The following is a 15150-nucleotide window of genomic DNA, read 5'->3' on the forward strand; positions in this document are numbered from 1 at the left end:
TGCTTGATGTACCAGTCCATCTGGTATTTATATCAGCATAGCCGCCTATAAGGAGATTCTTACCCTGCATTATGGACCAGTCTCTTCATTGCACACTTTTTCCCTTGTTAGTTATTTCTTCAGCCAGCATGTATACAAATATATATATATGCACATTGCAGTACTGTAACCTTCATATACAGAAAAATATTTGTCAGTGGACTGGAAAATTTGCTATTGCCAATAGGAAATGTCAATGCTTATTAAGCTCATGAGTGAAATGAAATACCAGGACCTCTTAATACATAATCTTCTGGGTCTGCTTATTAACACAAACCCACTAGAAAAATGTCTCATGACAATTTGACCTTTCCCCAACAATAACTCCTTATTCATGGTCAATTATAAAAGGTTTCCTCACTTTAAAAAAATGTAAGAGGACCAACTAATTAGATACCTGAAATGAAATAAAGCTGTTGAAATGGCAGTTGATTCTTTCTGATAAGTCAAACCTATGTATTTTATTCCCTCAGCTGGGAATAAATGCCTGCATGCAGCACTCTTTTTAGAAAGATTTAATATAGCAATGCACCCAGGAAGCGGCCTCTTAATTCAGTGTTTATACATCTTTGCCAACAGCAGTTTAACTTCAGATATTAAACTCTCTTCAGTACAGTATTATCCATGTAATATGAAAAAAACATTTGGAGAATTCAGTGAACATCTCTTTGGGAGGGTCAGTGGTGGCTGAGAGTTCAAATTGAATTTTTCATTGCTGACAGACATTTTTAATTCCATTCTATTGTTTAACCTCGATGTAATATGGTTAGTTTTGGGGTATATTTGAATTCAGTAAGTTGCAAGTCTTGGAACAGTAACGTGAGACACATTAGAAAACGTGTAACCAACAGAAGGGGATAGTAACCCCTGCGTTCAGGGCTGGTGCTGTGCTTCACTAAGCACTCAGAAGCCTTTTCGGGGAGCCCATTTACTTTCACATTGCAAAAGTCTAACACCACCTCTATGGTTGGTCACTGTCTTACATATCTCAGCTGGAGAGACAGTGACTGATAAGAAATGGCAACATATGAACACAGGTGATACATGCACTGAGATCATCTTGGTATGCCCCCCCAAGGTCTTTCAAGTTACTTTGCTTGTAATAAGAGGATGCCAGAAGACCTTTATAATCTATGCATAGACTATCTCTCTCTATATATAGATATATACACACACACACACACATATACACGGCTATTTGCCAAATGCATAATGTGTATGTTTATTCTGCTTCAAACTTGCTGTAATTTCAAAGCCATTCCAGCACTTTTTTTCTCCTGTAGTTACCTTTTTCTAAAATACAATGTACCTGACAAATACTATCAATCATGACCATGTGTTTTGCTGTCATGCTGAGAGAAGGTTGCTCTGAAGCTGCAGGTTCATCCCATCAGTAGATCATCCTGCATTAATGCCTCAAGCACTAATGCTAAGAAATCTGTTCTGAGTTTCCTTAACTAATAAGTGACTCTCACTCCCTAACAGCATAACAAGTAACATCAAGAGCTTTGTAAACAGAGAACATGGCTAGGCTTTTCTTCTCTAATCTGTCCGTATCCTTGATTACACAAGAAACACAAGGACATGACAAGAGAAAAGCATCTCAAGTTCTCAAAGAAGTATTAGGGCATCAAGCTCTGGTGGAGCATTTGGTGTTTTATGCAGCATGCACAACAATACAGCAATTTGGTATTCTTTTCTGGGTGCTTTCTAGGGCTGGAGGGACTAGGACTGTAGGCCTTGTATTACACTGTCAGCAGTGCAAATTATGTATTACAACAAATAAAAGGAGACTGGACAACTGTGCTACTTTGAATGGGAATTTGCTGTACACACATTGTGGTCCTGTTCCAGATCAGCACAGTCTGGCCTTGCAGTAAGAGAGAATGCACCGCTTGGTCTTTTTCTGCATCCCATCCCACAGATGCTCCATATTAGCAGTGTACTTCAGCATCTTCTCCAGAATCCCCAGTGCTCTAGGCTCTTTCGTTATTTTGTACATAAGCATACAAAATTTAACATATTTTGTGTCATGCACAGCCACTGGGGATGTGGTAGAGGGATGGGAGGAGCTCATCATGTGGAAGGTAAGAAATTCACTGCTGATAAATATGAATTAGAACTCAATCCTACATATCAAACTCAAAATAGCTGAAATTTAGTCCCTTATCAAGTGGAAATTTTTGTCAGCTAAATCATTCTGGTTTCCAAATATTCTGCCAGTTAAAGTGAGGCTCTTGGGGGAAGATGTTTTCATGCAAGCAATTGACTATAAAAATTTGCCTTGTCCCATACGGGAAAGAGGTACTAAATATTGACAGAGATGTGTGATCTTCAATAACTTGCCATCAGCCAGCTAGTGTTAAAGGCAAAATAGGTACCCCCTGTGGGATTCCATTGTTTTGCAGTTGTCTCCCCTAAAACCTGGTCTCTGAAGAGTCTTGGCTGCACCCACTGCCTACTGATTTGTTCTGATGAGCCAAAGCATAACAAAATGTTTGTCCATCAGCGGCAGCTGCCCAGGACAGTTTGGGAACATTCTTTGATGACTACCCAACTTTGAGCTGCAAGATAACAGGGGAACATGTAACAGGAGCTAATAACCTGGTCTTCAAAAGAGGGGGAACATCTTGTGAGGCAGTTGCAATGTTTTATGCATCCAGAAAGCAGTGAAGTAGAAGTTGTTCTTTCCTTGATTACCCCTGTCAGAGTAGTGCACATCTTGTTTCTAGAATGCTTTTTTATGTGTAGCTATGAGAACATGCACTGCTGCTGTGATTAAAATTTGCTCTAGCAAGAATTTGCCTTATACTCCTCAGCACCTTAGTGTCCATTACTCAATACCTATCAAAACCAGGTATTTATATGCAAATAAACTCATCTGAAAGAACATCACAAAATAACATTTGCACTAGTTACTGATGTAGTGACTGCGTAAGTAGAAACAGCTGTAGTAACTTTACTTCCAGACTGCTTTACCTGAGGAGTTCTGCCTCAGAATATTGTTTCTAGAAGTTCACTTCTGCACAGAACAGACAAAAAAAGTCTAGTTCTGTTATCTGAGGCATGCAAAACACTTGTGAGGAAGAGAAAACCTTAGAACTAAGAGTAGGAGGAGCAACTCTCCAGTAACACCTTGTCAGTGGTATTCCAGAGTAAAATGCACTGAGCCTTCTCCAGGGCCAGAACCACACTGCCCTGCTCGGGGTTTCAAACTACCGCACAATGGAAAGTGTTTCCCATTTTCAAAAAACTTCAGTAGTCCTTGTCATACATCAGAGCACATCAAAGAAATCACTGACCTTACAATAGTGCCACAAGGAGCTGAAGAGATGGATTTACATAACAGAGACTATGTAAGTGGAAAAGCAGGCATCATTCATAAATTTGCTGTATATGTTCTGAAGTCAACAGATATATAAAGGCACTCCAAAAGATGCAGAATATTTGGGTGGTTTTCTTCAAGTGAGATAAATATCTCGTTATTGACTTAAAAGGGAGCAAAAAACTATTGGCTTAGAGGATGCATCTCATTTTTAAATACTTTCTAGAAGAGAGTTCAGTACCACCTGAAGGTGTATCCTTAAGACTCCCGAGCAGGAATTTTAAGTAGAACCAAAAAGTAAATCTAGCTCTCTCACAACCTACTCTACTAGTATAACCACTGGTCAGTCTATTATGTGTTTTACTTAATTTATTACTATTGATACTATTATTTATAAATATTTATTTTATATTTATATTGATATTATACTATTTATTATTTTCATGTTAACTTATTTTATTAGCATGTATTTTATCTCTTTATACTTCTATCACTGAATCACCATATATATATATACACACTATAACACACATAATAAAATAAACAATAAAGAGGATTAAAAATATATGTAGCATCTCTTAACTTAAGCTTATGCAAAGTGGTAACCAGATGGGAGAAAATTCTTTTTGAGCGTCTAATTCTAGTAAAACCACATACCGTGCTTTAAAAGGATTCCTTGATGTTTCGAGAAGGGGGCTCAGCTTAGCAGAATGGGGCTATATAGAAAATAATCCACATTAGACCAAGGTATTGTACCTTCAGGGAGAAAGGAAAGAGTTTTTATGTGCTGTTAAATTAAGCATCAAGAAAATAGACAGCTATCTTGTACTAAGCTTTTCCTTATTGAAGATACAAATTTGTTCCCAAAATCAGCAATACAGTGAGCAAAAAATTGGACCTTGTTTGTTCAGAAGCAAGGAAACTGAAAGAGACACAAAGAACATCCATGGGAAACTCATGCGCCATGGACAGGTTAGTTGACATCTTCAGTAGAGGCGATTCCCAATGCAGAAGTTTGCTTTCCTTTACTACCTTCACTGGCCACTGAGAGGAGGAAATTAGTGCATATGGAATGGAAGAGTTCAAATTGGAGACAAACTTCTTTCCTATCAACTGATAAGTGAATTTTACCAGGAGGGGGCCGCTGAAAGTCCCACGTGAAGAGCCCACGTAACTATATCACTGGAAAAGGACTAGCTGTCAGCTTGGGTTGATGACAGTTGCTTGAAGGCCACAGTGTTCTGTGAAGTCATTGTGGCCAGATAGCTGCAAGCCAAATTCAGAGTCTCATACATCAAGCTTTAGATTTGGATTTCAGTTATAGCTACCACACATCCTAGTTCCACAGCAGGCCTCCATGAGGACCTCAAGAGTTCAGCATCTGATTAAATGGCTGCTTCACGTGCAACAGGTGGTTTCTTAAGGTTTAAATTTGTTTTCCCTGGTACTGCTGTCTTTTAGGTAAATTGACACAGTTTTGCTCTCTTCAGTTTGCATCTGAAGAGGCTGCACTGTTTTTCATAACAGTGATTACTGTTTATGACTACTGGCAAATAATAGCTTCAGCCTCTTGCAGAGGGGAACAAAATGACTCCAGCGTACAAGTGATCTGAGCAGACAGCTCAAAGATGCAATCTACTCTTTCAGTCAGTATAAACTGACAGTGTGAGTAGGTACCTTCAAAACAAGAATGTGCTTTGGAGAGATTTGGGAAATACTTACCAAGTGTAATTATTATTTAAACAGAGCTCCCACAGAAATCTCATTACTCAATCCACCTCATGTGGATGAGTTGTTTTATTCCAGTAATCTTTCCTTGGTGATGGAAATACAATTTTCATGTTTAGGTAGTGTTAACACTTGTTTTTTAAAATGCTTCAGTGGAATACAATAAACATGTTGTTTCCATGCTTGATGTTTTTTATGCTTGCTTTTCAAGTAGCTATTTCTTTTCTCCCTGTTTTTCTGCAGCAGTTAAGATCATGGATGAACCAGAATCATCAGGTGATGACATTTTAGTGCCAGCCAGCACTTACAAAACTTTGCCTTTCTTTATTGGTTCAAGTGATCTCTCTACCACACAGCCTGAAGATGTTATTACAGCTGTGCTACCATCAGATCAAACAGCACTGCTGCCTTCAGCAACCAGCCCATCCTACAGCCTCTCAGAGATCATTGAACAGGCCCTTGAGGTACCAGACTCCACAGTGCCTGGGACAGGAGTGCATGATATTGCTGCAGAGTTAGATCACATCGGTGTGATGAGCACAGCCACAGTGGATGAAGTGGAGCATGGCAGCGGTTATATCCCAGTGCTGACAACTGAGCCTGCAGAAGCCACCCCAGCTCCTACACTGAAATATGTAACTACCAGCTCCATGACAACTGCAGCCAAAGGCAAAGAGCTAGTGGTATTCTTCAGCCTGAGGGTAACCAACATGCACTTTTCTGATGACCTCTTCAATAGGAGCTCGACAGAATACAAAGCGCTAGAACAACAGTTCATGCAACTGGTGGGTGAAAATCAACTTGAACAACATATTGCAATAGTCAGGCACAGTTTAAAGAAATATACTGAAGAGTAGAGCACTTTGATAATATCAGACCCTGCTACAATTCAGTCTGATAAAGCTGTATTTTGAAAGGCTCCATAAGCCTAGGATGCCCTCAGGGTATGAAGAAAGTTCATGAAGTCAGTCATGAAATTTTCTACTTGTTCGAGAGACTCCAGATATATGCCTGGCATGTAATTTATTTGTCTTTTTCTTAGCTTCACATCAACAGTATAGCAGTGCTGATTACATCTAAGGGTTGTGTCTACATGCTGCATTTAAAAACAGGCCTTTTAAAACATATCATAGTTTAGCAGGGGGAATGGGATTAGATCCGGATTTTCTCTGTGGGTACAATAGGGCAGAAGGTCAGCTCAGTAATGCACCTACTGTGTTATGCTCTAACCTGCCTGGATTGAACGCTTGAAAATAATTAAAGTTGGCTTTTGAGTGAGGTGATTTTTTTCTCTTCCAGATGAATAAAATCCCCAGCTGCTATGAATTTTGTTACACGGAAAATCACTGTCCATCCGTCTCAATATATTATTGAGAAAGACACAAAAGTCAGAAGACAGTGCTAAAAGAAAAGTGGATTTGGTGGTAGAGTTTAACAATTACATTAAATTCAGACAAAAAAATGCATGATGTGTTTACTCAACAACAAAGAGTTACTATAAGATAAATTAATAGTGGGTAGACATTAACAGGAAGTTAAAATAAAACACAATTTTCTGTTTTGCAGCTACTTCCATATCTTCAGTCCAACCTCACAGGTTTTAAGCAACTGGAAATACTTAACTTCAGGAATGGAAGTGTGATTGTGAATAGCAAAATGAAATTTGCCAGGACAGTGCCATACAATATCACAGAAGCAGTACATTGTGTTTTGGAAGATTTCTGTGATGCTGCAGCCCAGCGCCTCAATTTGGAGATTGACAGCTATTCCCTGGATATTGAGCCAGGTAAGATTGTGGTAATAACGTATGTACAAAACCAAAACCAAGCAGATAATCTTTTTCAGATTGTTACAGCTTCAGAAGCATCACTGTTTTGGAAATAACGGTATTAACAAGAGACTCCCAGTGATCAGGATTAATAAGAAAAAAACCCAAATTATCTACAGACATATTTTCATACTATAATGAAATGCTAGGTGGAGGAGTTGGTCTGCCCATATACACCAACTGCTTTTCAGAGCCAAACAGAGTGAACTAAAAATTCTCTAGAATAAGGGCTGGGCAAAGGCAGGTATGAAGAAGTCATGTGCAGCTTACAGAAGCGACCCATGGAAATGTTGCACTTGAGTATTTACACATAATTTCTGATGATTTTTGCAATGTTGTAAGCAAACCATAGTTTAGAGAGTCATTAAATCTATTTTTGAAGAGCTACAGAGTTCAAGACAGAAGGAGATAATTTCTAGGAGTAATTGGATTGTACGAATGCTCACTGACAAGAGCATGACTATTATTTGCAGCACTCCATAGAGCTGGAATTCCAGAATCCCTCCTGGTTTAGTACCTTTCAGATAAGTCTGTAGTCTTTCTTAAACAGTAAGAAGTCTGTAACACATCTGGACACTTGTAATGTCAGATACTTAAAGTTTCACAAACTATATTGTTTTATAAATTTGAAGTCTGAATCTATTTTCAGAGTCTGGTAATAATTTCCAGGGCTGAATTTAATTTTATGGGCATGGAGAACAACTTTACCAATACCTTACCATGCAGATGCCTTTAGCAGTTTTAGTTAATCTGTCTTTTTATGTGCAGATCTCCGACTACTCCAGAGCAAAAATCCATTTACAGTTCATGTAGGCAGTTTCTAATCTATTTTCATTTTACCTATCTCCATGTGGCCACGAAGAGCATAGGTAGTGTGTGGTAAAGAAAGTTAACAAGCCACAGTATTCAAACTTTCTAATATGCCCATGATAAATGGATGTTTTGCTGAATAAAGTATTAAATGAGTTCACTAGAAAGAGTGAACTTTGAGGTACTGCATGTTCTCTGCTTTGGCAGCGAGTATTCATTAAATAAATGTTAGAATTAGAAAGCTTATAAAATGCAAACAGAAAAAAAAATTAAAATCTTTGACCTTCATCCATATCATCTGCTTTACTGGTGTGGTATTTCAACATTAATTCCAGAAAACGATCTCACACTGAGTTTGCTGGAAGAGCTGTTCTTTCAAGGCTTATGAGCAGTAGTAAAATATCAAAATAGAATAAATTAGGTTTAGAAAGCCAGTATATTCCCATACAGGTGTTTCAAAGACCTACTGTCTTTTACTTTACAAAACAAAGAAACAAACCAGTGAACAAACAAACAAACCAACCCTAACCTGCTGAGTAAATTAAGGTAATTTAAGCAAATTACGATTTCTTGTGAAAGTAAGAGCCATCTAGTGGTAATAACGTTATACTAAATTGAAACACTGATGGGAACTGACAGTTCAAAACATGTATCAAGGCTCCGCATCTGCAAAGGGCTGACAGCACTGGTCATAAGTAATGCCATAAAGAATAACATAGCGGGTTTTTAAAAATACCTGCATGCACTATTTTTGTAATCTAAACAAAGTGAAAACACGGAAGAGATGACAAGGTATGGCAGGTAAGTAGCCCAATGCTTTGTTAAGGAAAACGAAACATTACCATGAAAAAATGACCCTGTAACCTAGTGAAATAATCACACCGAGGTCTACTTGTCAAATGGAAATGAACTGAGAACTTTCAGCTTCTGAAAACTGCAGGACCGCAGCATACAGTACCCTGGGTAATGCTTCGACAGAGCCCATGTCTCCTTATTAGCAGTATCAACCTTTATTTCCAATACTATAAAGGTAAACTGACCATTGACACTAGGGAGAGACTTACAAGAGGCATGCAATTAATGCAGCTGTCACTGTTTTAATTAAGTCCTTAATCATACAAACCCTTTTATTAACCATTTTTCCTTTGTAAGCGTTCTGGTTTTGATTGAAGTGCAATTCTGTGTGGGGTAAGTATCTGTAAGAATTAATATCCGCTTTTCTGTTTCATTAGAAACTAAATTATGTAATACCCAAAATCCAGTAGCCATGATCAAAACAAAGTACCCGAATTTTTTCTTTCCCCCTTCCCAATATAAACAAGGGAATAAAGTTATTTTGTAAGTTATTGTGTTACTTTGATGCCCACTTTTAGAGTTTACATGTACATGCCTTTACAGCATGCACTTTCTCTAGACAGTGTTTCTAGGTTGCAGTCCTCACAGTATTGTGCAATATTAAATAATCAAATCCCTTCTGCTTGTCATGTCCTAAATTATGTGTTTAAGGTCATTACAGCTGAAAATATTTCTAACACATAGGCAAAGCTGCAGCATAGTATCCATGAGTATAAAACTAGCACTTACAGTAAAATAATAATAAAAATATCTGAACGTGAAAATTCTTGTCAGTGAGATGAAAATAAAATCAAAGCTTAATAGTGATGGAGTAAACAAATTGTAAGTAAATATAAGCTTGCATGCCCGCTCTGTCACCTACAGAAAGAACAGTGTGTGCCCTTTTATGCTAGGCTACATCCTCTTACCATGCACAAGTAGGAGGCCAGTAAATGTGAATTGTTTTCTCTAGCTGCCTCAAAGCCTGCCATGTTTCTTTGTGGTAATGCATTAATGATTCACCCACCCTTTACAGCTGATCAGGCAGACCCATGCAAATTCATGGCATGTGACAAGTTTTCCGAATGCATAATGAATGAGTGGACAAAAGAGGCCGACTGCCTCTGTAAACCTGGTTACGCGAGTCAAGATGGATTACCCTGCCAGAGCCTGTGTGAGCTGGAACCTCAACTTTGCGTCAACGGAGGGAAATGTGAGTTAGTTCCAGGAAGAGGAGCTGTCTGCAGGTAAATAAATAGTACTTAACTTGAATTCTGTTAACAGACCCTGGTATATCTATTGCACGAACAAGTAGGGCTGAATATACACTTTTCAACAGCAAATGAAAATAAGCCAAGGGTAATAAGCCAGGACCTCAACATTCAGACACTTTGATCTACATTGCACTTCCCTTCTTCAGTATAAATGGCCTAGCTCTGAACAAATCGTTTTCTTCCTATTAGTACGCACAGGACATTACAATCTAGATTTTTTAGAGATGTTTTAGAAATTTATTAGGAATTCAGAAACACTGGCAGAGATGACACATACGAAGCTGTGCATTCTTTTCTGATTTTGAAATACATCTTGGAAAAATGAAATAACACGTTCACATTGCTATTGATTTCACAGCGGTATTTCAAGAAATTACATTTTTCTAAGACATACTAAAAAGGAAATCAATATTCTTACAAGCACACCTATAAACCCTGTTTTGATTTCAGACCACCCAATTAAGCATGTGAAGGCTGAGGCAGCTTGCAGGGCTTTCTGGGAAAGACCTGAAGATTAGCAGCTCCTCCTAACTGCAAATATACCCTAGGATTACAGGCTCCATAATGACTTTTACATGAAATGATGTTAATCCAATATTGAGAGCTACCACAGTACTTGAAAATATTAATTTTCTTTTCAAAGCATCAGGTTTCATCTCATTGTAAAGATAGGACTCCCCAGAGCATGCTGTGAAACTATTTACTAGACTACACAGTAGTAGACAACTACTGTGTGGTACATGTATAAGCAAGAGAGAAGTTAAAATTCTTGCACTTGTTTATTCTCTCTTAATATTGGCACTACCAGGTTAATGGTACATCTTTAAGTGTACTTCGGGTTAACGTCAAAAAATTAAACTACTGAGCAAATTATTCATATATTTTCACTGCAGCAACGGAATTGCTGCAATTCATTTTATGCAGTGGGCATCACAGAGACTATAATAGATTATACTGAACTCACCACAGTTATTGCTAAATCCCTGACTTGCAGAGTCACATTAGTGCAGCTGATGTGCCTTTGTGCTAACAAGGTCCTATTCCAAACTTTACTGAAGTAGCAAGGGTTATAAAACCTACTCCTCCAAGACCAAGGAAAGCAACACCTTTCCCTTTCAGAAAAACCCTGACTTGATGTACAGTAATAACCAAACCATCATTTAGAAGGATGAAAGTATTAAATACAATAAATAAAATATTTTGTGAATTAGAGCAAGTTACAAACTTGCCACCAGTCACAGACTGACAGCTTGTGCAAACTTGTACAGTGTGCAGAGAGAAAATTACGGCCTATTATTTGCTTTAGTCAAGCACTTGTTCTGCTTTTGAATTTATTCAGAACCACAGTAGTTTTTCCACTAACTGGAAGCCCTGTGCTCTCATGTAAAATACGGGTATCTTCTCCTTTACTTTAAAGGGACTTATGTGTAGTAGAGCACTTATTTCAGATTAAGATCACCAATAAACAGACTATAAGCCTCAAAAATGTGTTTAGACATTCCTCAAGACCACACTTAACTTCTACAGTTCTAAACCACAAATGTTATTTCAACTTCACCTGTGGGGCTAGACATTTGTCAGAGATGTTCCAAATGCAGAATTTCCTTAAAAATTGTAGGCTGCCAAAGAATGTATCAGTGTCTTTTTATTTAGCACTCACTGTCATGGATTTAAGAATATTATCTTTCCTTTATTAACACATTATTTGCTACAGACACAATCATATTGGGGATACTGTGCTTATATTTAATTGCAGATTTTCCTTTGTTTTCATTTGAGGTCCTCTGTATGTTATGCCTCCAAGTTCTGCACATTTTTCTCTTCCTCTCCCTATTTTAGATGCCCTGTACGTAGACACGAGATTTACCAAGGACAGCGCTGTGCAAAATTTGCTCCAGAACCCACACAACCATTCATTTTTAAACCTCTCCTCCTTGGCTTACTAAGCCTCATTTTTCTTGTCATCATTTTAATTATTAAGTTAAGAAGAAAAAGCAAAAGAAACTCTAATTTGCAGTAAGATGTTCACGATCTTTTTCTTCACATTTCAAAATATTCATTTTTTTTCTTTTGCAATTTAAACTCTTACCTAAACAAAACCGTTCTGCATTGTAGAAGTCCTACTCTCAACAGCTGCAGTTCAGAAAATGCTGTAAGAATTAATCCTGCTTTTGAGCACAATGAACCCATAACTAGCTTTTGTCACACGGCTTGCAGTGTAAGTGCTTGTCTCAGTTCCTCAGAGATTATTGATCACGAAGCATTACCCGAACTCGAAAACACAGTTCAGCCTGGAGGTAAAATGCATGGAAATGCTTTTCTTACCCCGCAGCAAACAGCCCCACCTCAAATAACAGGTCTACTTTCATGTATTAACTCTACAACTGACTCAAATCCAATTCTAATCTCTTGCTTGGTAATTTCAGGACTAAAAATACTAATTAATTTACTTGCTTTCCACTTTTACTGCTGCATAGGTTTTGTAACAGGACTGTAGAACTGCTTTCCTTACAGCTCTCTTGCATGGCTTTGGTGGCCCGGCTTATTGGAGTGCTCTTTATGATTTAGTGAAATAATTAATCTAGTGTTTTTGTTTTAAACTGCTGTAGGTCACCAGATGAGGTTACGAAGCCAAGACTGACAAGTTAGTCTCTGAAATTCTTCATTTCCAGCATCAGCCAGATAAAACCAAGGTTTGTGACCATTTTCAAGAGCTTTAAAAATCTGTTCAGTTTCCTGCTTATCAGTGTTACCAGGAAGCCTCTTTATACTAATTCCATACAAAGGAAAGCTCAGCGGTTTTGGATGCTTGATATGACCACAACAATCCCTTCTTACATGCTTTTATGAAACAAAGTTCCTTTCCATAAACCCATTTGATAATGTGGCATTCACTGATCCACATAAAAGAAGAACGAGTATCTAAAATAACAAACCAAGACAAAATGCAATCCAAAGGGGAGGTTTCAAATAGCAATAACTGATCATCTGAAGGCAATTTTGCCTGTTTAAGCTACACAGAGTTTGAAAAAGTAGGAATTCTAATTCGAGCATAATACTGTTCATATCTCAAACATCCATTTTGCAGCATGAAACTTCTTGTATCTTTGAGGTCAGGGAGGAGAGATGGGGGAAGCTGGGTCAAGAAAGTCTCTAAAAATTGCCAGACTGTCTCTTAAACCTGCTGTATCTGAGTATGCTCTCTCAAAGACAGAAAGGTTTGACTTCACCATTTTCATTTATCTGAATCACAGCCCAATTACAGCAAAACGGTTTCACAACAGCTGTTAGCACCCATTATTACTGAGAGGAGTATCAGTATAGGATTGCCATGGCACTAGCTATAGACTATGGGAGACCCCATCCACAGAACTCTTGGCTTGAGCCAGCTGATATGCAAATGGAGGAACAACTAGTGATACCATGTGGAAAGATTCAGTTTCACTGATCTTCATCATACCCAGGTCTGGTCTCTCAGGTTCTTCAGGTCACAGTTACAGACTGAGCTGACAAAGTGGGGACTGGAACACAGAGATAGAGATGGACAAGTCAGCAGGAAGCAGCAGTTTGGATAAGAATGAATTGACTTCACTGCTGAGAAAAAAGCACAGATGGTTGCAATTTGTACTTTATATCCATCTTAAAGAAATGTGACCGTGGGTAATTGTGAAGCAACTTTCACACCAGCTGAACTACTTAAAATTACTACTTACAAAAGCATTACATATTTTATGAAAGGAATAAAATGGCTCATCTGTGGGAGAAAACTGGGCCTGTGTCATCTAGACTCTATTTGAATTGTCTGAAGCATATTGACAAAGCTCTTTGCAAGATCTAGTAAGGAAATTAATGAGAAGTGAGGCAATCACAAAATAGAAATGGGTTTTAAAAACATTAGGTGGTTTTGGCCATTTTTCACCATTACTTAAGTTCAAAATGGGTGTTTACATCAGAGTCCTTATGTTGAACATATTTCTGATGATGTGAAAAAATTCAGTAGAGGAAGAAAAACATATGTGCAACACAGCTTTCATTAGCTGAAACAAAGAGCACCATTGCCATACCACAATTGAGAAAACTCCCTAAAAACAGAACAGGGCTCTTGAATTCAGTTTTCAGGAGGAGGTGGATATCTAGAACTCTCAGGCTAAATTGAAAATTCCAGTCTTTAAATTACGGTTTGCAATGTGCAATGACAGCAGGGACAGCTTTTTAGGACATATCTACAGTAAATACAACTCTGTATTTATAAAGGTGTATGGGAAAATAAGCATAACATTCCAGCAGAAGCCAAAATAACCTTCAGTTTCTTCCTGAGCATGAAAAATGTTTCCAGTTCAATTACAGGGTCACTACATGGAAACCACTGCAAAACTTGGTTATCAGAGGGAGTTTATTTGGTTGGATTTTTACCTAATTAGTCATCAGAAACTAACAAGCATGTTTCATGTCCAGGTGAAGAACTTGCTCTTCCTTTTCTCTAAGCTCAGTAGAAAACAAAAGTTCTTACAAACAGCTGAAAACCATAGCTGTCTCTACACATGATGAGGTGTCTGAGAATTTGGTGCATCTAATTCCACCAATAGAGTAATATGAGGTATAAAACAACTGTGAGTCATCTTTCTTTGGGCCAAAGAAGAACATGACAATGAGCTATTCAAGTGAATCAGTTCACTGAGGCTGAGACATAAGGCCAACAAGTCCGCATCTAGTTGGCCTGATATATTTGGGAGTCAAACATGCTAAAGCTCTCAAAAACCCTGCCAACCTGACTTTCTGCTGACTACCTCACCTACACATGTGCTCTCTTCTTCTTTGAAGTGGAAGCCAAAGACACAACTTCATTCAAAATACAGCTTTTCTCTTGCAGTACCTGCTGTCCTTGTCAGTGACTGTGCTGAACCTTCTCTGTTCAGTGACAAAGGTGCTGAAAAATAGAGCTCCTTGCTTTACAGCTCTAAGGCTCTTAGGTCCAACTGTCTATAAAGTCTGTTACTGTTCAGTTAGTCTATCAGATGCTTTTGTATAAACACCATTTACTTGTGCTTGTACACAGCACGCGTGAGTAGGTTTCCTTTTCACGGCATTATCTGGCAAAATTCAATAACAGATCTAACATTTGAAAGGAAAAAGCACCTCATCTAAAGAGTTTTCACAAACTTTTCTAAGCTTGTGAAAGAACTGTGCTGCAACAGATACCACAGAAAAATCAGGTTTAACAACCTTAGATAAAATCTTAGAGGACCAAGAAGTATTTGACATGATATAGTCCAGAAGCTTTGGAAATAAAGCTGGTAGAATAGTTTGTTTCA

General features: G+C 38.1%; 1 protein-coding gene across 1 annotated transcript in view; it reads left to right on the forward strand.

Moving 5' to 3' along the window:
• IMPG1 (interphotoreceptor matrix proteoglycan 1) overlaps window positions 1-12479 on the forward strand; it is a gene marked incomplete at both ends in the record, with an annotated part of 62847 nt that extends 50368 nt beyond the window's left edge. Inside the window, 6 exons of the mRNA XM_080615914.1 lie at window positions 5336-5877; window positions 6659-6878; window positions 9601-9811; window positions 11678-11854; window positions 11954-12135; window positions 12448-12479. Coding sequence (XP_080472040.1) covers window positions 5336-5877; window positions 6659-6878; window positions 9601-9811; window positions 11678-11854; window positions 11954-12135; window positions 12448-12479 — 1364 coding nt within the window. The remainder of the gene's footprint in view (window positions 1-5335; window positions 5878-6658; window positions 6879-9600; window positions 9812-11677; window positions 11855-11953; window positions 12136-12447) is intronic.
• Between the last annotated feature and the right edge of the window lie 2671 nt (window positions 12480-15150).

This window comes from Psittacula echo, assembly GCF_963264785.1.
Source record: "Psittacula echo genome assembly, chromosome: 4".
In the NCBI taxonomy this organism is placed as follows: domain Eukaryota; kingdom Metazoa; phylum Chordata; class Aves; order Psittaciformes; family Psittacidae; genus Psittacula; species Psittacula echo.